Source organism: Electrona antarctica, assembly GCF_951216825.1.
Source record: "Electrona antarctica genome assembly, chromosome: 20".
NCBI lineage: Eukaryota > Metazoa > Chordata > Actinopteri > Myctophiformes > Myctophidae > Electrona > Electrona antarctica.
This window is the reverse complement of record NC_136801.1, coordinates 9,422,476-9,446,334: the sequence shown is the minus strand read 5'-3', so window position 1 is coordinate 9,446,334 and position 23,859 is coordinate 9,422,476. Positions and strand designations below refer to the sequence as shown.

Here is a 23,859-nt window from a genome sequence, read left to right as displayed (position 1 = left end):
GTTAATTAATACTTTTCCTCTTCCTAGAAATGTAGTGGAGTGAAAGTAAATGGTAAATGGTAAATGGTGCATTTATATAGCGCCTTTATCTAAGGCGCTTTACATAGATTGTGCATTACATTCACCCATTCACACACACATTCATACACTGATGGCAGCGGAAGCCATGGAAGGTACCAACCAGCACATCGGGAGCAATTTGGGGTTCAGTGTCTTGCCCAAGGACACTTCGACATGTAGACAGGAGGAGCCGGGATTCGAACCGCCGACCCATAGATCATTGGACGACCTGCTCTACCTCCTGAGCCACAGCCGCCGTCATACAGCAAGTACGTATCCAACAATACAAATACTCAAGTAAGGTACAGACACTCCAAAATGTACTTAAGCACAGTATATACTCAAGTAAATGAAGTTTGTTACTGTCCACAACTGCAGCTGAGCTGACCAAGCAAAACACTGTAAGTTCAGGGAGCAGTGATTCAGAGCCTGAAGTGAAATCTCATTAAAGCCGAGGTCGACCTCCGAGGGGTAATAAAGGTTTTAGTTGTACCTATATGGACAAACTGTCACCGTCGTATATTTTGTAAAACAAATAGTTGTGTTCCGTTTCACACACAAATTAGGCAGACAAGCACTACAAAGGAAAATGTCCTCTTGAAGACAAGGCCTTTGGAGTAAATTAAAGCCCAATCCCCTTTTCTGACAGGTCCTGTCTTTGCTCATCCTGTGGCCATGTTTACAGTCTTAAACCTATTCCACCTGATATACGACACAGAGACGGCTGGGTGTGCATGCGCTCACTCGCGTGTGTGTGCATGTGTGTGTGTGTGCTTTTATACTATACAGTACTCGTGATCAAAAATGTTTACATTTTTAAAATCGTTGTTTTAAGATCAAATATGTTTATGTTTTTCAGCAATTTTTTGGGGTATTTACAGTATTACAAATGTGCGTGCGTGCACGTGGTAAATGGTAAATGGTGCATTTATATAGCGCCTTTATCCAAGGCGCTTTACATAGATTGTGCATTACATTCACCCATTCATTCATGCACCGATTGCAGCGGAAGCCATGCAAGGTACCAACCAGCACATCGGGAGCAATTTGGGGTTCAGTGTCTTGCCCAAGGACACTTCGACATGTAGCCAGGAGGAGCCGGGATTCGAACCGCCGACCCATGGATCATTGGACGACCTGCTCTACCTCCTGAGCCACAGCCGTGTATACGCACAGCCACGTATACGCACGTGCTTGCGTATACGTGCGTCTCTTAGCGATAGCAAAGCAATAAAATGCATGGACACACACACACACACACACACACAAGAGCAGAGAGGTCAGGATAGAGAGAAAACCCATGCATAACTCACACTTTGCAAGATGGGAGATGTTGGCAAGTCAATAAATCAAACAGCCTCTGACTTGTACAAGCGACAACAACCGACCGATTGAGTATAAATAAATTGTACATGTGGATGCATGATATGAACGCATGTTCACCCACACATGCACAGAGCAAACAGTGTCAACCCACACATTCTTCACACATGAATATACAATTTGAGTCTACAAAACACAGTGATATGATACACACATATATTACTGCAGAACCACTGCAGTGTTTCTCAAAGTGTGTCCGTGGACCCCCAGGGGTCCTTGAAGGGGTTCCACGGTGTCCCCAACAAAATTAATTAATATAGCATCAAAGTCAGTTTAACCACGTTAACCTGATTTTAGACTTTGGCTATTCACAGCTAGGCATGTAATGATATATTGTATATCGATATATATCGATATTAATCCCGACGATATGATTTTTTTTTTTTTAGGGGGGCTAGTGTGTGATGTGAAATGTGAGCTTTAGTCATATTCCATCATATTCAAGTGCTTTTGGAGAGAAATGATAGTCACTTTCAGTAGTAGAGCACTGTAGAGGGGAGCTGTGTGTGTCTGTGCCCAGGTGATGATGGTCGTTGATGCTCATCAAGGAAGGCAATTATGTTTCTGCACTGTCAAAAGTAATGCTACTTCTTTTGCAATGTAGTTAAATAAAACATCTCAGGGGGGAAGATAAATTATATAAAATTTAAAAAACGGTAATTTCTCTTTAAAATATATATATTTTTTAATATCGTGAAAAATCGAATCGTGAACCTCATATCGTGATACGAATCGTATCGTGAGTCGAGTGAATCGTTACATGCCTATTCACAGCTAGTTTAGAAAAACTGACAAAGAATGGTGAAGAATTTAGAAATGTTTGAACAAAAATCATCTCTTATCGGGGTCCCTGGAAGTAAATATTTTCTGATGTGGACCTGTGGCCAAATAGATACAAATTGTAATATTAGAGAGGAAGTAGTGTTTTGGGGAAGTATAATCTGCGGGGCTCGTGTGAGTTGATACAATAATAGAAAAACAGAATCCTATTTCCTCTCTAGGTGATGTAAGAGAGGAGCTCCATAGCAGCATGCAATGTCGAATGGAGATGTTAGTGTGGGAAAAACGTTTTCCTGAAATGTTCAATTATTCGATATTCTGTGCCAATAGGTGGCAGTCGAGTGTAGGTAAGCTTGTCAGGGATATTTCTCTATATTTGGCCATTTTCATTTCCGCCTTCCCGGCTTGGAGGCCGCCATTGTAACGATCGGCTTATGTTAGCATGAGCTCACGCTGTTTACCTTTCGCCAGAAACGTTAACATGTCGGGAGCGATGCGATACAAAATCACAAATCACATCCGAACCTCGGATGGATCATCATAACCCCGGACAGCGCTCGTAGTGTCAGAGATACGAGGCATAGAAGATCCTATTTTGACTGTGTGCCAGAGCTTGTAATAAAGCCCTGTAGCTAAAGACTATAAGGGGCATCCACATCAGGTTGCAGTCAGGTCCAAAGTGTGGCATCTGGAGGCGGTAGGATCAAACCTTCCCTAATGCTGCACACACATACAGACACGGATGAATCACAGTGGCCCAGCCTGCGGGTTGGATTAGTGGGCATGTTGGCTACCTGTGACATGTATCCATGCACCATGATCTTCAAGCAGACACACGGCCGTGAGCCAACACGCCACCAGGCAGCACGCACGCACGCACGCAGTCCCACATTGTAGCCTACATGCATGAAAGTGTTGCTGGCTTTTCAAGCTCTGGACAAGGATTTCAGGGAGTATTGAGAAACAGCAGTGAAAAACTACTTCTTTTGCACTTTATTGAATTTTCTATTCCCCTTATTCACAGTGCTAGTGTACATGCCCAGCTGTATGGCACTCTGTCTGTTCTATTAGGCTTACGGAGAAGCTGCTGATATCATACTGGGATTACTCTTCCAACCCCCAACTCAAACCTGTGGATGGATTATTCACTGTATTGACGTGCGTGAGTGTTTCCTACCACAATGTCGCTGTCGGGTGGAAACCTTGTATGTCCGAAACGGTTAATTTTTTAGGAAATGGAAAGAAGAACCTGCATGTTCCAGTGGACCCAATGTAGTTATTATTTATTCACTAGCTCTTGTTAATACTTCTCATTGGTTCAATATTCATTTATGAAACCTTCAGACACACTTCACCACTGTCATTGTCACACATCAAAACATTTTAAAATAGCAGATATACAAGCTCACAATGCAGCACAATGCCACACATTGTGAACTTGTAGGTTGGCTATTTTGTACTACTTTTGTAGTATAACGTGTGGAAAATGGGTAATCATGCAACATAAGCAATCAGCAATCATCAGCATTTGTCTCCGTTTGCTGCCCCCTGGCTTACACAACCCTTGATTTGACAGCAAAAGTCGAACAATTAGCTTTGATTGAAAATAAGTGTTTTTGATTTTATAATGCTTTGCAGCTCATCAACAACTTACTTTCTTAAAATCCACAGTTGAGCTGCTGTACATGAACCTAGATCCAGACCCATGCCGATCCCATTTTGAAGAGTCCTAGATCACTGATCTCTGATGTTAACGTTTAATTTATATTCTTTGTAAAAGCAACATTTTCTAAACACTTTTTGATTAAAGTTTCTATTTGAGAACAATATAAAACTTAGAAGCCCAAAAAAACAATACTAGCCTATTTAACGTATAACTTATATAATAAAAACATTAAAGCCCTATTCAATATTTAAAAAAAATCTAGCTTGTATATCGGCTATTTTTGAAAGATTTTAAAAGGTTAAAGATCGGGCCACATCGACTTCATAACTGCAGATGTCGATAAATGATACGTAGCTTGCGGAGTTAGTTCAGTCAGATATACTCGGATAGATATGCTCAAGGGCGCATTCATATACTCAAGGGGTTATTATGCTGCATTACTATGTGGGTGTATTCAGTGTGTAACCCACGGTGAGGCCTTTAGGAGGGCCATTCAAGCCTCAAGCGGAGCCTGCGGCACCACCAAGGGCAAGGTGGAGCCTGCGGAACCGTTGCGGCTCGAGAATCCACCATTCCTGAATAAAGTGCCTGGGGCTGGGAGTCTGGTGCAACGCACAGGGCCTGACCTGGTGAGAGCAGGAGTGGACCTGGTGAGACGTAGGAGGGGCCCGGACAGGAGTCAACCCACAGAGCCTAGTCCTTCCACGCGCCAGAATGGTACCTCCCAGTCCCGGCAGAGTAGTTCAGGAGGAACGGATTGTGTGGCCCTGGTTTTTCCCTAATGGGACTGATCGAGGGTAGCTACTGGGACGTAAGTCGGGAGTTGATCACCCCGGCTGGGTCACCTGAGTGAGGGGTATGATGTTGGGAGACCCGAAACCCCGATGACCTTGGGATACATCACTGAGTATACGTCCCAGGTGCATCCATGTATGTATGTTTTCGTGTGTGCAAGGCCCACATGTCATTCGCTGATGTGGCAGTCAGCTGACCAATTGGGCGGGCTACTTAAGCTCACTAGACTGCATGCTCTTCCTGCCTTCCTTCTGCTTATGGTTCCTGGTTGCTGTTATGTGATGTTTGCTCCCACCACCACCCCAGCACCACCGGTGGGCTCTGTTATTTATGTTCCCCATGGGGGGTTTTATTGTATATCTATCTCCCTGCTCTTAATGTTTAACGATGGTGTTTGATTGTGCCGAGCAGGGAGAAAAATGTAGCAGAGCCGAACGCCAAATATTATATGGACTCTTGTATTCTCATTCTATAATAAATATTGGTTGAATCTATTCGTGAGTTGTCTGACTGAACTAACCGATGTCATCAAATAATGGTCGATAGTTACCAAACAACCTGTTCACAGCACTGGTAGGTAGGCCCAAACCAAAGATTCAGAATGGAGCAACAGCGGAGCGGGAGAAATAACATGTTGACTGAATGCTGAAAACAAAAGATAAAAAGAAACCCACAAAACAAACTCAAATCAACCACAGACACCCAGCTAGGCCGATGTGTGTTTGATGAGATGAAAGTCAGAGGAGTAGGGAGTTACCTGGGAGATCAGAGAGGGCTCCTCTCTCTATGATGTGCTTCCGGTAGAGGGTCTTCAGGACCTTAGCGCTGCCGAACCTCTTGAAGCGACTCTTCACATTGTTGTAGTACCATTCCAGAGACTGCACCCTCAAAACCCTGCAGGAGAAGGACAGGAGGGAGGGAGGGAGGGAAGGAAGGAAGGAAGGAAGGAGACAAAGTCAAATTAAACATCGCATCAAAATGTAAAAGAGAAAAATTACAGATGAATACAAAAGAAGAAGAAAAAAGGCCAGTGGCAGATTTGATTGTAATTATGTTTTGACTCTAACTCTGAAATGGAGCAAAGACTTCCATTATCAATCTGGTTTAATTGAATGACTTTCTATTAGCAAAGAGGAGATAACATAGCCTACAGAACAACTTTCCTTTCTTAGGGAAGCCCGTCTCATTCATGTTCACATACCATCTACCTCACCCTAGCACTCTTTTCTTCTATCCCTTTTTCTTGTCTTCTTTCAAGTATGTTTAGTGAGTTTTACTCTGTTTAAACACATCAACAAACTGTAGAGTTTGTAAAGTCAGCAACATCTAATTACAGCAAATGACAAAGGGACATGATAGCAGTGTCACAAACAATTGAGGCACAGGGTTCATATACTGTATTGGTAAACAAAAATACTGTTGAAGAAACTGTGGAATTGAAAAGCTGTAGATATTTATTTATTTATACAGCGCATATTTAATTAACACAACCTTTCCTAGCCTGGTTGTTTCCATCCGTAGCCCTAAAACAGAAAACAGCCACAATACAGAAAGAGCACATATAAACATTACTAATGATGATGAGTACTATTACTAATTGATATTGAGCCAATATCTTCAAGAATATTTTCACGACTCTTGCATACAGGTCAACACTCCATAAGTATCTTATGCCAGAGGAGGTTTATCATTTTATCCAAGACACAAAAAAATATTCATCATTGTCAAATATTTTTTGCATCTACAGTATGAATGTTGACTTATCCACATATGATTATGTTATTCATAGGCAATTCACACTGAGAGGGACTGAATCCGTTTCATTGGAAACGTTCCCGAATACGGTTGCCTGGTCCCCGATGGCCATGATTCACATTGCCTGAGATTCAACAGCGCACCCGGGTACACTTGCATAACACACTTTGATCCTCCAGATGGCGGTGTGCTTGATGGCTGGCGCGCACGGACACTGACCATCAACTCTGCGACATTGTCTCCAATAAATCCAGACACACTGCTCTTCTCTTGACTCTTGAAGTGGGCGGTCGCATTACTTTTCTCTCTCCCTCCCTGTCTATTCTCACCTCTCTCCCTGCTTCTACGTGTCTCTCTACACTGCCTCTCGTCTAAATCTCTGACTAAAAATGGAGTTAATTAGCTGGTCATTAAGTGCTTTCGACAAGATTTTTTCGGACATATGGATAATTGGACTCATGGTGGCAGGCTGGGTGCTATCAGGCCTAGGCGGCAGTCTGATCTACCGGAAAATTTCGAGGGGAGCAGTCGACAACGTCGAAAGTGGGCCCAAGCTGCTCACCGTGGTAACTGAACTGTGCAGAGTGACGGGAAACCTCTCTGTGGCTATAGCTGAGCTCAATCGGAAGCAGGATTCCAACTTTGACAAACTTTCTGAGAGACTCATTGGCCTCGAGGGGAGATTGGAAATCAGCTTGGAGCGCCAAACTGCGATACAGGGGATTTTACTACGGGCAAAATTCGAGAAAGAGGATGATTAAATAAAAATCCCTTTCTCGCCATAATCTGGAAAAATCGGCTCATGGCGAATGCAGTGGAGAAGATCACGCGCAGCCCCCCACCTCCCCCCCACACACAGCATCTGAAAGTGCTCTCGTCTGGGAACCAAGGCCACGCAGTCTGTACAGCTTGCTGTGTTATTCCTCTCACTATCTGGACTTTTGAGACAACGCGACCCTGGGATCCACATCGGAGAGGGCTACTCAGGACACACAAACATAAACAATGAACTTAACGAACACTTCACACACACTCCTACACCACACGCCGCCCACCCCCCCCAAGCCCCACCTGCTGCTGTTCCGGATGTGCTCCCTTTTTTTTTTCCTACGCGCACGCAGCCCTTCCAACCTGAAGAGCGGCGTGCTGGTAGTGCTTTTTGATTGGTGCCCAGACCTACAACCCGTCCTGCCCCCCACCCAAGATCATTTGTGCCCACACGATACAATGCAACTGTAATGTAATGTGATGTGATGTATTCTCCCTCCCCCCTCCCTCTCTGTCCACTTCCTCCCCACCCTTCCCTCTCTGTCCACTATCCTTCTTTTTCTCTCTTCTTTATTTTTTCTGATGTAAAGAGAAGTTAGTGGCGGCGCGACTCATGTTGCAGCGGCTCAGTGCACTCTTTGTACACCTTCCATTTCATTGCCATTTTCAAGTATTTGTATACTCTGTACAGTGACAATAAATTGAATCTAATCTAATCTAAAAAAAAAAATTGCATTGCCTCTTTTGCCGTTATACTACTTCACTGTCAGCCTGCCTGCTATTCACTGTGTCAGTCAGTTTTGTGCTCCAGTGTCGTGTTGATATTAGTTTGCTATGGATTCTACTTTAGCATTATTATAATTTTGTTTTACTTTGGAAATTATGCCAAGCAAAGCCCAAGAGCCACGTGTAGTCCAAGATCAGCGCGCACTGCGGTGCTGCACGTATAGCAGATTCAACAGGAGACGGGCGGCGTTGAGAAATGCGCTGGTGTTACGCGTCGTGCAGCGTCTGTGTTTTTTTGTTGTTGACGCTTGGCTCGTCGACTAGAGATCATGTCACGTTCTAAGTCCACTTCTTTCTTTAGGTACGCATGCATTCACATTGGAACGATCCGTATCTGAATACACTTCAACGGTCCAGAGACCCGCCCCCCATGCGGTCTCGGGGACGGTTGGGCGATCCGCTCCCGGGAACGGTACGCATCATTAGTGTGAATCGCCCCTTTTGACTCAAAGCTGACCAAGATTTGCAAAGATGTATTTAAATCATCATGAGAAGCAGCGCTCTCTTTTCTGCCTGCAACAATTGTACAACTTCTCAATCGATTATTTGCATTGAAAAACGATACGATATGCACTAAAATATGAAAATAAAATAAAAATAAAAAGTTCCAAATAAAATAAAAAGTTCCAAATCACACAAAGCCCCCCTGTAGAAACTCTGAGGACCAACTGTTGAAGACCCATAGACTAGGGTTCCTGTCATTCACTCTGATCTCACACAGTCATTCTGGATAACAGTGTCTGGTTAAATGCCGCAATTTGTAAATTGTAATATTTTTCCATCATAAATGGGAACAAGGCGGGGCCTTGTGTCATCATATCACAGCAGCACATTATTTTAATTAAAGATCCTTGTCCCTCTATAAGAAACACTGAAACAGCCACAGCTCCATTTACAGCCCAGGCTTTGAGATTTGTAATTGGCTGTTAATGTGATCAAACAGCTTCTCTCTCGTCATCTGCCATTTGGATTAGTGTGTGTGTGTGTGTGTGTGTGTGTGTGTGTGTGTGTGTGTGTGTGTGTGTGTGTGTGTGTGCGTGCGTGCGTGCGTGCATGCGTGCGTGCACGTGTGTGTACGTGTGTGATGGGTGTGTTCTCTCAAGCATGTCGTGAGACTGTTTTGCGTTTGCATTCCAACCACGTTGCACAGTCGATTACATAAATGCCATAACGTACTGTGTGAATCTCCCTCTCATTTACACAATGCCCAACAAAATGCCACACACGTTAACACGCATACTGTATAGAAACCCACAGAGAGACACACACCATACACACAGACAGATGTACTGTATACGACTCCAAAGAAATGACTCCATCTTTATGCTGTTTGTTGTGGACTTGACAGAAAAGACAGAATGTGAGAAACCTCTGGGGAATATCATTACTAAGACAGCGGCTGTATGTGAATGAATGAATGAATAGTTTATTTCGGTGCTTTACATTTACATGTTAAGTTTCATCATTTGCATTTAAGTTTTTTACAAAGAGGTAGCACCGAAAAGGTCTAGGCTGAAGCCGAAGCTTATTTTGCCTAGCCTTTTTTAAGAAAATAAACAAAATACAAAATTAATTCAAAGAAAAGAAACAAAATACAAAGGAAACAGAAAAAGATAAATAAAGCATTTTTTTTTTTTTTAGAACTTAGTCTTTTTTTAGAACTTATGATATTGACATTATGTTAATGTTTAATAATGTTAATTATTGTGCCACATGATACATCCACATGTGTGTTTGGTCTGCCTGAGTGGAATCTGGGAACCCATCGTCAAAAAAAAAGGAAAACAGCACCCTCTGCTGTTTGTTTCCTTTGAATTTGCCTCTGGGGGAAGGCCCATAGAGTATATAAAAGGATAGAGACTGAACTGGCGTGAAGCTCCGCCCCCCCAGCTATTCATGTCAGTGGAAGTTGCTCAGTGGCGTTTTGAAGCACCCGGAAGACTGCCGGAAGTACCGTCTCAGAACGTCTACTTCCGCATTTGACCACCAAATGTTGGTGGTCAAATGCGCAAGTGCAACCGAGCGCTCAATGTTAAAGCCCAGCTGCACGGTTTCCCGGTCATGAATCCACGGGTCCGCCTGTAGTCCCTCCTCCTACCACTAGGGCCCAGTGCTTCAACGTTGAATAGCCTCACTGGCCCCTTGGGAAGGCCTCAATAGAATGTGTACAGTATAACAGGATGTTGCCCGTTTGGCCCGCCCTCAGCCTTCCACTTCCTGTAGTGCACCTGTGTTTTCATTCCCACTATCAACAATGTACGTATACACGTTCTGAATGGCCCTGCTGACAGATTCAGTAGCGCAGCTCAGAATCTGTTCTTGAGAGATTAGCCTGAGTGTGACCAGTGGTTCTCAAAGTAGGGTCTGGGGACTCCCAAGTCCAAGTGTCCTTCCAGGGGTTCCCAGGAAAATTAGGAACACTTTAACCACGTATAAATAGCAAAAATAGAAAATCTACAGACTTGAGCTTGTGGATATGCTATTTTTGAAATCTTTTGTCTACCAAAGTAGGGACACCGAATGTGAACTGGTTAATTTCACTATAATTTCACCACCTCTACAAGGTAATCCAATGAGAGAATGTACTGTATAGTATAAGAATGACTATTCAGATTATAGGTTCTCTCTCCCCCTACCGGCTTAATATGTATACCGTATCAATTTGGGGGCCCTTGACATGAAAATGTTGGAGAACCACCACTCTAGACAGAGTAGAGCAGGAGGGTAGCCATTCTGCCATGCTAATAAAGAGATGCCAGAGTGCCCCAGAGGGTCTGTGGCTGCTACATCCCTCCCGCTCTCTCCTTCTCAATGGATTTATTATCCTCGGCCTCTATCAGCTGGGCCGCTCAAACCTCAAAGCACCCAGCCAATTTAATTCATGCCGTAGGTCACCTGGCTCGGACTAATGGCAGCCACCGAGTCCACATGAAAAGGCTGAGGTGCTTTTTTTTATCTCCTCCGGGGCCCAAGGAAGATAGTGAATAAATGACTACGGGAAAAGTAACACACCATCGCGCAAGGCCTTGTAGGAGTACGAGGGAGAAATACAAACCATGGCGACAATGACCTCTGCAAGGTCTGGTGAGAAACAAATATATATACAGAGGAATGCATAGCACTGCATGGATAAAGTTATCCCAGTTGGATTGCAGTTCACTTTGAAAGCCAAACTGGTTGCTGATGTACACCCTGGAAAATACACTGGAAAATAGAAGTGAAACAAGGATAAGGTAGGATTTTTGAATAGATAATGAGACCTCCTTTGTTGTATGTTAGGGTTTTCATTAACTTATTCTAATGTGTACGGATATAACTAAACTTTGCCGTTCCATAGCTTTGCTTAATTACTGATTCAACCCTCCGTAAGGGAATGTAACATTCGGTGTATGGTGATTTAAACACACACCATTATACTACTCAAAGACACACTTCCTCAAAGTTGCAATAATGCTCGCAAACAATCACTTGATTTTGGCCATTTTATTAACTATTATCTATAATAACACACTCATACACGTACAAACACACTTCTACTAAACTTGTGTACAGTATAAAGCCTGATTGTCTCCACCAGGCCGAAGGCATGGGGAGAGAGTATGTTTTGCACTCCGTCCGTGTGTCCGTCCGTCCGTGTGTGTGTCCGTCCGTCCTTCCTTCCGTCCGTCTGTGTACAGCTAATCTCCGGCACCGTTAACCCGGTCGATGCCAAACTTTGCACACACACTCCCTGGATGCCAACGATGAACCTCTGCCCCACATTTTCCAGAACGGCCTGTTATAGCGCCACCATGAGGCAGCTTTTCACATTTTTACCTAAAACTGCACCGATCTGCGTGAAACGTTGCATGCACACTCCCTAGAGGCCAAGGACAAACCTTTGACCTGCATTTTCCGCATCTGCCTTTTATAGCGCCACCAGGAGGCTGACTTTTGTAAAACACATTTTTTTATATTACTCCTCCAGATTCTGTCCAAAAATCTCACAAATCGTTACACAGTATCTCTATGGTCATGTGCTCAAGTCGGATCTGTCTGATATTTCATATTCCATCCTAATTGGCTATAATTGGCTTTCACAGTTTGTAAGATTGCCCCGTTTTGAACAATAGCCTCAAATCATGAACGCAGCATGCAATTTACGTGAAATCTTTCACACATTTTCTTACTAGGCTGAGGAATATATCCCACCCTTTTCACATTGGCCTGTTATAGCGCCACCAACAGGTTGATTTTTGCAAAACACATTTTTGGAACAAAATGCCTCAAATCATCCAATTGCCATCAAAGGCATATGAAGAAATGGCAATCGGTAAACATGATCTCTGTAGTCATGTGATCAAGACGAGTCTGTTGGATTTCTCAGATTGTACACTGATTGGCTAAGATTGCCTTCCAAAGTTTTCAGGAGTGGCCCGTTTCGTACAAAATGCTGCACATGTCCTGCTCATCCAGAATTCTATCCTCAGAGATGCTATGAGTGATCTGGCTCTGCATTTCCTCAACAAAATGAAGAAAATTGTTGCAAAAACAAATAAAAAAAAACATCCTCCTAAACATTTTGCCAAACATCACACACACTCCTATCCTCCTGGTGGAGACCTGTGCCCGGAAGGGCACTTTTTCTAGTTTGCCTTGTTCTGACCCGTGTTTCAAGACTTAGTTCAATAGCATCAACTAATTGTTCTTTTAGCCGAACGTTAGCACAAGATTATTCAGAGATAGTGGCGCTTAGGTAATAACTGCAACACAAAGAAGCACAAAACACATCATCATACTATAATTCTGACAATGTCTGTCTGAATGTGTGTGTCTGTCAGAAACATTGCCGTATCTCCTCACTGCCTGCACCAATCACTCCCACTTTTCACACAGGCATTGACCATAATAATATGGAGGTCTTAACGAAGCCCTTTTTTCGATTTTACACATTAATGATTAATAATGAATTTATTAGTGAATTAAAAATGCGAAAACGCACCCAGGGGGGGGGGGGGGGGGGGGGTGGGGGCAATATCTCACAACGAGTAAGGGCTAGTACTATTAATTCACAGATATAGCGACTGCATAAGCGTATCATTATGACTGTATTTAGAGCATATAAACGTACATATAACACTTTATAAACGCGCCGTCCCCGCCTGTCACATTTCTACTGAATGGACTAGGACAAGCACATCCGGACTGATGCTCTGTGTAAAGCACGCCTCTTCCTACTCTCTGTCACATGATGCTACTTCCTGCTTTGTGTCTCATTCACCATGTCTCATAATATGCATCAAGCACCTCCCTTAGTATAACACACATTTACCCCCCAATTATCTTTATTAATATCTACATCCCTGAGATACCGTAATTGGTTGATAAGAGGATTTTACTGTATAGACAGAGTGAACTTCTTAATAGCACCATCATCTATACATAAACGACACACACATGAAGTTACAAAATATAAGCTGGGTTGGCTCTTAATAATATAATGAGGCCACTCACGGAATAAACTCGACATATAGTGTGCATTAGTCCACACCCGGGTATGCACGGCTTTGCGCGCAGATCAACTACAGGTAGTAATGTTAATAAACAGCTTAAATTTGGGAAGTGACAATCTGCTTCCTCAATCCCTGCCAATGGTCAATATCCATGTGAAATTTGTGATCCATTGGTTAATCCACTGCATGAGGACAACAATGGACTCATAATGGATGGATGGACGGACAGACAGACAGATCTATTTTATAATAGGATAGTAGGATTATAGTAGGATATTAATGGAATCTCAGGTACCATACCGATGCGGTCTGCATGCAGGCTTCACCTGGGATCAAGTGTGCTGGCCTCTCTGCATTCACTCAAATTTAGAGTCAAACAGACTAGAAGTGGTGAATATAGTTCAGCTCAGGCACAGCTTTTCAGTAGATGCTACAGTGGTTTCCAAATTAGCCTGGTTCCCTAACTCAGAAAAAAGGAGTGTCAGGGATGGGATGGCAGCAGGGGGTTCTTGATGAGTCAGAATAACATCACTTTGCTGTGGTCGCCAGGGAGGAGAGTGGAGTGTAGGATAAGGAAAGTCTTTCAAGTGGGAGCCGGGGCATTACGCTGGCTTCCACAAATACACTCTTCATAATGAGGCCGGGAGATTCCCTGACACCCGGGGAAGCACATGAATAAGTAAGGATGGGATTCCACTGCTTGGTCTCTTGACACCTGGGTCTACCCCCGCCCAGCCCCGCTACACCCCCCTGCCCCATCTCTCCATCTCTTCCATCCTAACTGTTCGACCCACCCGGCCTTCCCCTCCCCTCCCCTCGCAACCTGTGTTGGCACATTTTGTCAGACAAATAAGCAACCAGGTCTGCGACTAGGCCGCATGATGACACACTACAGATTGATCAGCTATTAGCCATTTTTTGGGGGGAAAGAAATACATATTTGTGTCCGTGGGTGGCTGGCTGTGTTCGTCCCTGGCTGGGTCTGTCCGAGCACGAAAATTGCGTTTGGTTGATTTTCACAACCAAGTGTCACTGTTGCGCAGCCGCGCGCACACTCACACTCACACTCACACTTACACTCACACACACACACACACACACACACACACACACACACACACACACACACACACACACACACACACACACACACACACACACACACACACACACCTGTATATATGATTTTGGGTGTGACAGTACAGTGACAGTACAGTAAGTAGAGGGACCCCCTGGGGTGCCCCACACGGTAACTGGAACTTCCGGGGACCCCCCCCCCCCGGGGACCCCCACAGGGAGTGGCACCACTCACTTCACACAGGTGTGATTTTTTAAACACAAACCTTGTATGGGAGTCCCTGGCACAAATATTTTCAACTGGGGTCCGTTGCCAAATACATATTTGGGGGTTCTTGACATGAAAATGTCCACAGAAGCTACTAAAAACGGGAGGGGCAGAGAACCACTGGTTTAAACAACATTATAGGAAGCAAGCCCCAATAAACTACATTTACGAAACAACCCCCCAAAAACTACCAAAATTTACAAGCGACTTTACAGAAAAAATAAGCCCCAAGTCTCTTATAATAAGCGGACATGGCAACACTGCCCTCAACCCCTCGTTCAGCCCCCGTCCTCCTCCACAACATCGCCCATTCTCTTCCTCAGAGTATCAATTTGCACATCTAAACGAGCTCTAAATAAAATATGTACAAGAAGTCGCTGGGAAGGCACAATGTGGCTCTGTCGAGTTTCCGACTTCCTCTGGCAACAAGGAACTATTTAACGTAATTTACGTTCTGAGCCTACTAATGAATTGGCTTGGGGTTCCATGGAGACTGCATAGTGCTGGGGGAGAAGGGGTTTATAACGGAACATCAAATAGACGCCGCTATTCTTCTGAAGACGAAGAGCGTAGAGACGAGAATAGAGAATGAGATAAGAACAGAGCTCGTCCTAACCCTCCAGGGTTAGATCAAAGGGCTTCGAGATACAGATATGAAAACACAATGTGTAGCAACAGTGTGAAGAGTACAGTAGTACAGAGGAGTTGCTGATTCACAACTGTGGGGCGGAAAATCCATATTACATTTATCGTGGTTATTTTCATGAATTAATGGCCTATCTTATACTTTGTTGTATGACAAAGTAGCAAAAATAGAAGGTCTACAAGCTCAGATAGACTCATCAATATATGAGTGGTCATATGGATATGTAAGAACTATATCATAAGATATATTACTGATCAAACGAGTGGTCATATATCAACACATTCACGAATTACACAAGTGAATTGATGAAGAACAGCTTCCCTCCCAAACACGAGTTCCACAAGTTATGTTTTCATTGTTTAATTTGCCGTTTTTAATACGTTTTAAGACTTACGGTGTTTCCATCGGACAGAGTGGGATAGGTGACGCGTTCGGATGACGTCATCGGAAAAAGATCAGTCGCACTGGCTTGCTAAGGCTTCTGGGAAATTGAGGCCCAATGCATTCCTATTGCAATGGCGGCATGCTACAGGAGTGTTCCTCTTTCCTTCTTTATTGATTGGCAGTTTGGATTATTTTTCAACATGACGACAAACGATCACACCATTTTAAGGCGGAACGGAACGATGATGGCGGCTGGGTGGTTCTTTAAGGCGGAACGGAACGTTGATGGCGGCTGGGTGGTTCTTCAAAGGATAGTGAATAACTAGGAAGTCAGATGGGGATCACGAATAATTAATTCGGCAGTCAAACTTAGTTACTGTAAATTAGTTACTGTAAATCTGCAAGTCATAATACTCTTGATCTATCATCTGTACCCAGGTGGGATATAAACCTGGGGCTCGCACACAAGTGCCAAAATGTCTACTGCCGAGTTAAGATGGAAAGCCCATTTGGGCAGGGGATACAGTATATTACCATTTCATGCAGCTTCATGCATATATCTCTTGTCACATAAAAAAGTCACATAAAAAGTCAAAGACTTCAAGTTTAAATCATCAGAGCAAGAATACTTTTTTCACTCATGTGAAGTGCCATAGAAATATTGTATTCATTCAAACTGCTGCACAACTTCATTGAAAATCGAAGATGGGTTTATTTTCCATATACAACTTGATTTTGGGGAAAAATGCATAAGCTCAAATAAAAATTATTGGCCTCACATGCACATCCATCACAATGTGTAAAATGTTGTAAGTTGCACTGTTTTATGAAAGAGAGAAAAACAAGCAACAGTAGCGCAGAAGAGAAGCTGAAAGAGGTACAGTGTACGATTACAATGTCTTCAGCATGAAGTGTGATAATGCACCTTTACCACGCACGCACGTGCGCACACGCACACGCACACGCACACACACACACACCTTCAGCATTGATGGGAACAACTAAGGCCTTGGCTGCAGCAAACGCCAAATCAAGACAAGCCTCCTTTCTATTCATTACGAGCGGAACAGACCCGAGGGCATAGGCAATGGTTCAATAGCTAAAAAGCCATTTTAATTTCCAGCAAACCTAAGCTAAACTTAATTCCCCCTCTCCTAACTTGTCTTTGTGACTGAGAACAGAGTAAGGTTTACAGAAGGCTAGAACAGAGGCCCTGTAACGAACCCTGCAAAGGCATATCGATCAGCTGCCTGGGTCTTTGTGATTGCCATTCAGACAGGCTGGCAGGGATTTAAAGACAGCTCACCTTGCATAATGCACAGGCTGCAGAGATGGACTCCCACTTGCTTTTCGCTCTTTCTCTTTTTGTAAGACTTGTTTGTTTCTGTGTTGTGTGGATGTGGGTGTCTGTTGGACACGCACGCACGCACACACGCACGCACGCACGCACGCACGCACGCACGCACGCACGCACACACGCACGCTCGACCAACTTTTCTCACAGCTTTCATTCATTCATTCATTCCTTTAGCAGCTTACTCATATCTTTAACCCTAGAACAGTAAACATATTTTTGTTACACCATCACTAAACACGGGTATATTTTACCCAATATAAAATATTCCATAAAAGATATTTCTCATCAAAATATATTGCAGTACAGCAGTACATGGCAACTTGAGGTATACTCTTCTTTAATATTTCATCATGACTTTTCACAAAAAAACTAAAAATAGATTTTCACAAAATCGGTGAAAAACGTGCATATTATTTTAAAGATATTCCGAAAAAGAGAGAAATGAAGTTGGGAACTTCTCCTTTGGTCCACCCATTCCTAAGACATGTGAGAATGGTCCAGTGAAGATTTTTTTTAAAAAGTGAGTGTATTGGATTTTTCTCTATCACACTATCACTAAACACTAAACACCTGCATGTAAGAAAAACCAGGGATGTGGGCAGGGGAACAAACCTACCTTCTATGATGTCACTGAGCATCATGAAGGTACTGAAAGACCTACCCACCTCAGACATCAGCAACATTATGAAACTTCGTCCGGGTGAAATTCACCCATGTTTAGTGTTCTACTGTAGGGTTAAAAAGCATCTATATTTAGGTACATTTGTATGCACTGCTGGGCATTTAGTTCACCCATGATCTCTCCTATTCTTTCTATTCATACTTTCCCCATCCCATCACCAACCCTGCGTGCGCGCATGCTCTCTCTCTCTCTCTCGCTCTGTGAGCGCAAACAAACTCAATCACATACTAACATATAGTGTCACATGTAATCTGATAATAAACAAAGCAGTTCCACAGCAATGAATGTGAGCAACACAGAAGTTGAGAACTGTGGCCTGGACTGTCATGATCATGTCTTCATAGAGACTTGGAAAGGCTACAACCGCTAATTAACGCTTTTCCTCAGATGCATGCACAGTATAGCTAATGTAGGCTACGTACAGTATAGTGTACTGTTGATTCCCTGCCTCTACTAACTAACTAACTGATCACCATTTGCTCCATTATGTGCCAACTACAGTACATTGTACAACACAGACTTAGGGCTCCATTTTCGTCGCCGCCGTTACCCGCGATGCGGCCCGCAAGTCAGCCGCTGCCCAAAAATTACGAGTATAGGAGCTTACTCTGTCCCTAAATGGTATTTTGGTCCAGCGTCACCCGCTATCTATTATGCCGACACCGGTATTTGCGCCTAGAGGTGTGGTCATAGACGCGTTCGTTGGCACGCTTTCCCCTAAATTGCTATTTTGGTCACACACATTTGGGAAGGCGCATATAGTGGAGTTTAAAAGCACCCGTAAACCGTATGCCAAATTAGTTTGGTATAGAGCGGTGCGCACCGCTCACCTGCAATGGAGATGTCCGGAGTCAGGCTGCTTCATCTGATCATCTCTCCTTATTCTCCTATTGCATCTCTTTGTAATCCTATAGTATTATACCCAGTCCTGATGGTGGCGGTAACTTCACCATTATGCCGATTTTGACCAAATAGAGCGAATCTGGCGATGTCCTTTCCTGTCCACGTGATCACAACATCCGCTAGTTTTCTCCACTGTGTTACACAGTCAGATGTCCGGGATGCTAAGCTATCATCGTTTATTTTAATATATAAGTCAAATTAAGCTCTAATCAAGCCCCAAATATCGCATATTACGCAGCGATGCACATAAAGACCACGTGCGTGTGTGCGAGAGCGTGCACGTGAAGATTTCGGACGGTTTTAGGTAGATTACATCGGCCGTTAGCCAAGCAAGCTAAAGGTTGCTACATTTTGCTACATTAACTGGCAACTGCTGATAAGAACACAACTTATTGACAAGGAATTAACAGTTACACTTTTATGGATTACAGTAAAATTGTAATGGAAATCCCAATCATAATCACAAAGCGCTCTGCGGAAAACTCTGCAACCGCACTGGGGCGCTTACTGTATGTAACGTCTGACACTATAGCCGAAGTTTCCATGGTACGCTCTAGCTTTTGATTGCCTTTCAATAAAACCATATTTGATAGACATCATCAATCATCACCCCCATTGCAATCAGAACTGCAACTCAATATTCCGCCATCGTCTGAAAACTCACCTCTTCAGACCCTGCTTTAGGCCGCAGCACTTGCCGTACCACTTGCCCTAGCCTCGATGACCTTGCAGGTGTATGCAAAGGCTAAAATTATGTACAGTAATTCAGATAGCATATTGTGTACACATAGCACTCTATAGTGTATACTTATAGTTTCATTGTACAGATATTCTATACTGCATGTTAGGCGCTCTGGAGTAAGTCTGCTAAATGCCTAAACAGTATAAATGATGCGTTACCGATTATAGAGAATGTTGTTATATTGTAATTGTCTCCACCAGGCCGAAGGCATGGGGAGAGAGTATGTTTTGCACGTCCGTCTGTTACCAGCTAATCTCCGGCACCGTTAACCCGGTCGATGCCAAACTTTGCACACACACTCCCTGGATGCCAACGATGAACCTCTGCCCCACATTTTCCAGAACGGCCTGTTATAGCGCCACCATGAGGCAGCTTTTCACATTTTTTACCTAAAACTGCACCGATCTGCGTGAAACGTTGCATGCACACTCCCTAGAGGCCAAGGACAAACCTTTGACCTGCATTTTCCGCATCTGCCTTTTATAGCGCCACCAGGAGGCTGACTTTTGTAAAACACATTTTTTGATATTACTCCTCCAGATTCTGTCCAAAAATCTCACAAATCGTTACACAGTATCTCTATGGTCATGTGCTCAAGTCGGATCTGTCCGATATTTCATATTCCATCCTAATTGGCTATAATTGGCTTTCACAGTTTGCAAGATTGCCCCGTTTTGAACAAAAGCCTCAAATCATGAACGCGCAGCATGCAATTTACGTGAAATCTTTCACACATTTTCTTACTAGGCTGAGGAATATATCCCACCCTTTTCACATTGGCCTGTTATAGCGCAACAGGTTGATTTTTGCAAAACACATTTTTGGAACAAAAATCAAATCATCCAATTGCCATACAATGCTGCATTTCCTCAACAAAATGAAGAAAATTGTTGCAAAAAACTAAAACTAAATAACATGTTTATATTACTCCTAAACATTTTGCCAAACATCTCACACAGTCCTATCCTCCTGGTGGAGACCTGTGCCCAGAAGGGCACTTTTTCTAGTTCGTTCTTTATTTTCTGTGCAATGGATTAATAAAAATGTGTATTTAGAGCGAATGGCATCACGCATCACAAAGTAATGTCCTCTTTGAATAGACCATGTTATATAAACACAATTGACACAAGGAAACGACATTGCCATTGCAGGTGCTCTCTGCTCTACCAAATGGATTTGCCATACATAGCACATGGTTTTAGAATTTGCTAAGAGCTTTCCCATACGAGTGGGAAAGATTTTAGGGATAGCGCAACAACACGCCAATGGCCACACCTCCAGGCACAAATAACAGAGACTGCATAATGTATAGCGAGTGGATAGCATGGACGGACTATGGCCGATTCCAAAAATGCCTTCTAAATACTGAACTAAGATTTCTGAAAACTTCCAAATAATAATTAAAACAATCACACCCATGTGAAGTGAGGGGCGCTCTTATCATCCTTTGTGTAGGGCCGAAATAGCCAATTTGCTCTTCTACATATGACGTAAAGTCTCCATTCATTGTCAATGGGAATTTAATGTTTGTGTAGGACAAAGATAGGCGATTTGCTCAGACACATGACGTAAATTCTCCATTCATTGTCAATGTCATTGTTTGTGTTTGCACACACACTTAAAGCTGGACATACATATCGCCCCTCAAAAATTATAAAAATGTCATCCTAATAAACTGTACATAGCAACAAGAACCCCAAAAGGGGCTCCCATCCTGGATGGGATACAGTTTGGGGACAGTGCCGGCTGCGTTGGGTGTAATTAACGGGTAGCTGGTATAGTGCCACATGGGATAGAGCAGGACGGAAGATAGGGCCCCACGTGTGAATTGTCTATAATTTATCTACAGTGATTAAAAGACTGGAACAGGTGTTCAACTTGGAAACAGGTGTGAAGTATACGGTATTCCTATATGAAAGGGAGTCAGTGGTACAATGTGTGGGTACAATCAGTCAGTAGAAATAAGAAGTGGAAGGACATTTATTGAGGATAACTCATACAACCTCTCTTATCGTATTCGTTTTATTTTATTTTATTTTTTACTTTTGGAAACATCTTTTAATAAATTCAGTTTATTTAAGACGAGTAATAATATATAGGATTTTGGCATCTATAGTACAGATATCGTTGAATGTTATCATCATTGCAGAACAAGACTTTTGTACACTGGGCTTGTTGCCTATAAGGTAACGAAGGATTTGTCTCTGTACAGTGGCTTTTAAAGAAAAACATGGTATTGCATTTTGTAAAACTTAATTTTTTAGTTGGTTTGGTTGCCCATTCTTCTCAGCCAAAGCACTAGGTAGTCCATCATGGGCTAAACCCTGTCTCTCCTCCCATTTCTCCTTCTTTGGTCCTAAGTCCTTCCTGGATGAAGTCCAATTGGCTCTGGACTTGGAGGAGGCTTTGACTAAGCATAGCCTCCTTTTCTCCTAGGTGTATCCGCTTCTTCCCCCATTTCTCCTTCTCCTTGCGCCAAAGAGCATCTTTGGTTTTCAGTTTGTCTTGCAGGTGGTCCAGTTGTTTCTGGAGTCGCCCATTCTTCTCAGCGAAAGCTTCATGTTTTCTAGCTAGTTCCTGTCTCACCTCCTCCAGGAGTTCCAGTTGTTTATGGAGTCGCCCATTCTCCTCAGCCAAAGCCTCCTTTTCTCTAGCTAGTCCCTGTCTTGGCCCCTCCAGATGGTCCAGATGTTTCTGGAGTCGCCCATTCTCCTCATACAAAGCCTCCTTTTCTCTGGCTAGTCCCTGTCTCGCCTCCTCCCATTTCTCCTTCACCACACACCAATCAGTATCTTTCATTTTCAGTTCGTCCTGGATGAGGTGCAGTTTGTGCTTGAATTGTCCATTCTTCTTAGTCGTCACCTCCTTTTCTCTAGCCAGTCTCCATCTCTCCTCCTCCCATTTCTTCTTCTCCACACACCAATCAGTATCTTTCACTCTCAGTTCTTCCTGGGATAGGTGCAGTTTGTGCTGGAGTTGTTCACTCTTCGTAGACGCCACTTCCTTTAGTCTGCGTCTCTCCTCCTCCCATGTCTTCTTCTCCACGCACCACTCAGTATCTTTCATTTTCAGTTCTTCCTGGGTGAGGTGCAGTTTGTGCTGGAGTTGTTCACTCTTCGTAGCCGCCACTTCCTTCAGTCGCCGTCTCTCCTCCTCCCATTTCTTCTTCTCCGCGCACCACTCAGTATCTTTCATTTTCAGTTCTTCCTGGGTGAGGTGCAGTTTGTGCTGGAGTTGTCCAGTCTTCGTAGCCAGCACCTCCTTTTGTCTCAGTCTATGCTCCTCCCATTTCTTCTTCTCCACGCACCACTCAGTATCTTTCATTCTCAGTTCTTCGTGGAGGAGGTCCAGTTGGCTCTTGAGTTGGATGAGGCTTTGCTTAAGCACAGCCTCCTTCTCTCCACCTTCTTCCAGGAGGAGTTCCATTTGGGTTTGGAGATGCCCATTCTTCTGAGCCAAAGCCTGCTCTTCTCTAGCCTGTCCATGCATCTCGGCCTTCTGCATTTGCTTGATCTGACTATCCCTGGCGGCAATAGTGCGCTGCAGATCTTGAGCCTGGGCGCCCATTGTCTTTGCAATTTCGTTGAACACAATTTCTTTGGTACTCAGTTGTTCCTGCAGTTGATCCAGCTTGAACTGTAGTTGCCTGTTATCACTTGCCATCTTCAGGTGCTCCTCCTTAAACACCTGTTTCATTATTTTCGCCTGTTTCCAGGCATTTTCTCTCTTTTTGTAGGCATCCATTTTCAACTGGAGGTCTGTCTGGTGGAAGACACTCTCTTTGAGGGTGTTGATTTCTTCATCTTTCTCCTTCAACAGCTTTTGGACTTGTAGGAGGGTCTCGTCCTTCACCTTTAGCTTGCACTCGTGCTGTTGTATAATCATGTCCTTAGCTCTTATCTCACGCATGGCCATACGCAGTTGACTATGTAGTTTCTCCACCAGAGAATTGCATCTTCCAATTTCTTTCTCGAGAAGGGCCTGCTCTGCATTGTGTTTATGAAGATCAGCTAGCATTGCTGCTTTTTCCGCCTGAAGTTGCTTGATCAGACTATCTTTGGTGTCAACATGACAGGCAATCTCTTTGGTTCTCCGCTCTTTATCCACGTGGTGCCTGTGTGCGGCTCTTGCCGAGCCTGACATGTATGGGTCCATGGTACTGTACAGTACTCTGCATGAAATATGTAGCTATACCTGTTAGCGCTCTAACTGTTTGCTTACATTGACCTGTCTATTGTGTGGCTCTTGTCTGCAATGTCTGAGTCCACACTATATGCATTTGTGTGTGACGTAACCCAGATAATGTATGGCACAA

The 23,859-nt window shown here is 43.6% G+C and overlaps 1 protein-coding gene across 1 annotated transcript in view; it reads right to left on the bottom strand.

The window, feature by feature from the left end:
- myripb (myosin VIIA and Rab interacting protein b) overlaps positions 1–23,859 on the bottom strand; it is a 215,285-nt gene that overhangs the window by 33,285 nt on the left and 158,141 nt on the right. The window contains exon 4 of the mRNA XM_079489302.1: positions 5,442–5,578. Coding sequence (XP_079345428.1) covers positions 5,442–5,578 — 137 coding nt within the window. The remainder of the gene's footprint in view (positions 1–5,441; positions 5,579–23,859) is intronic.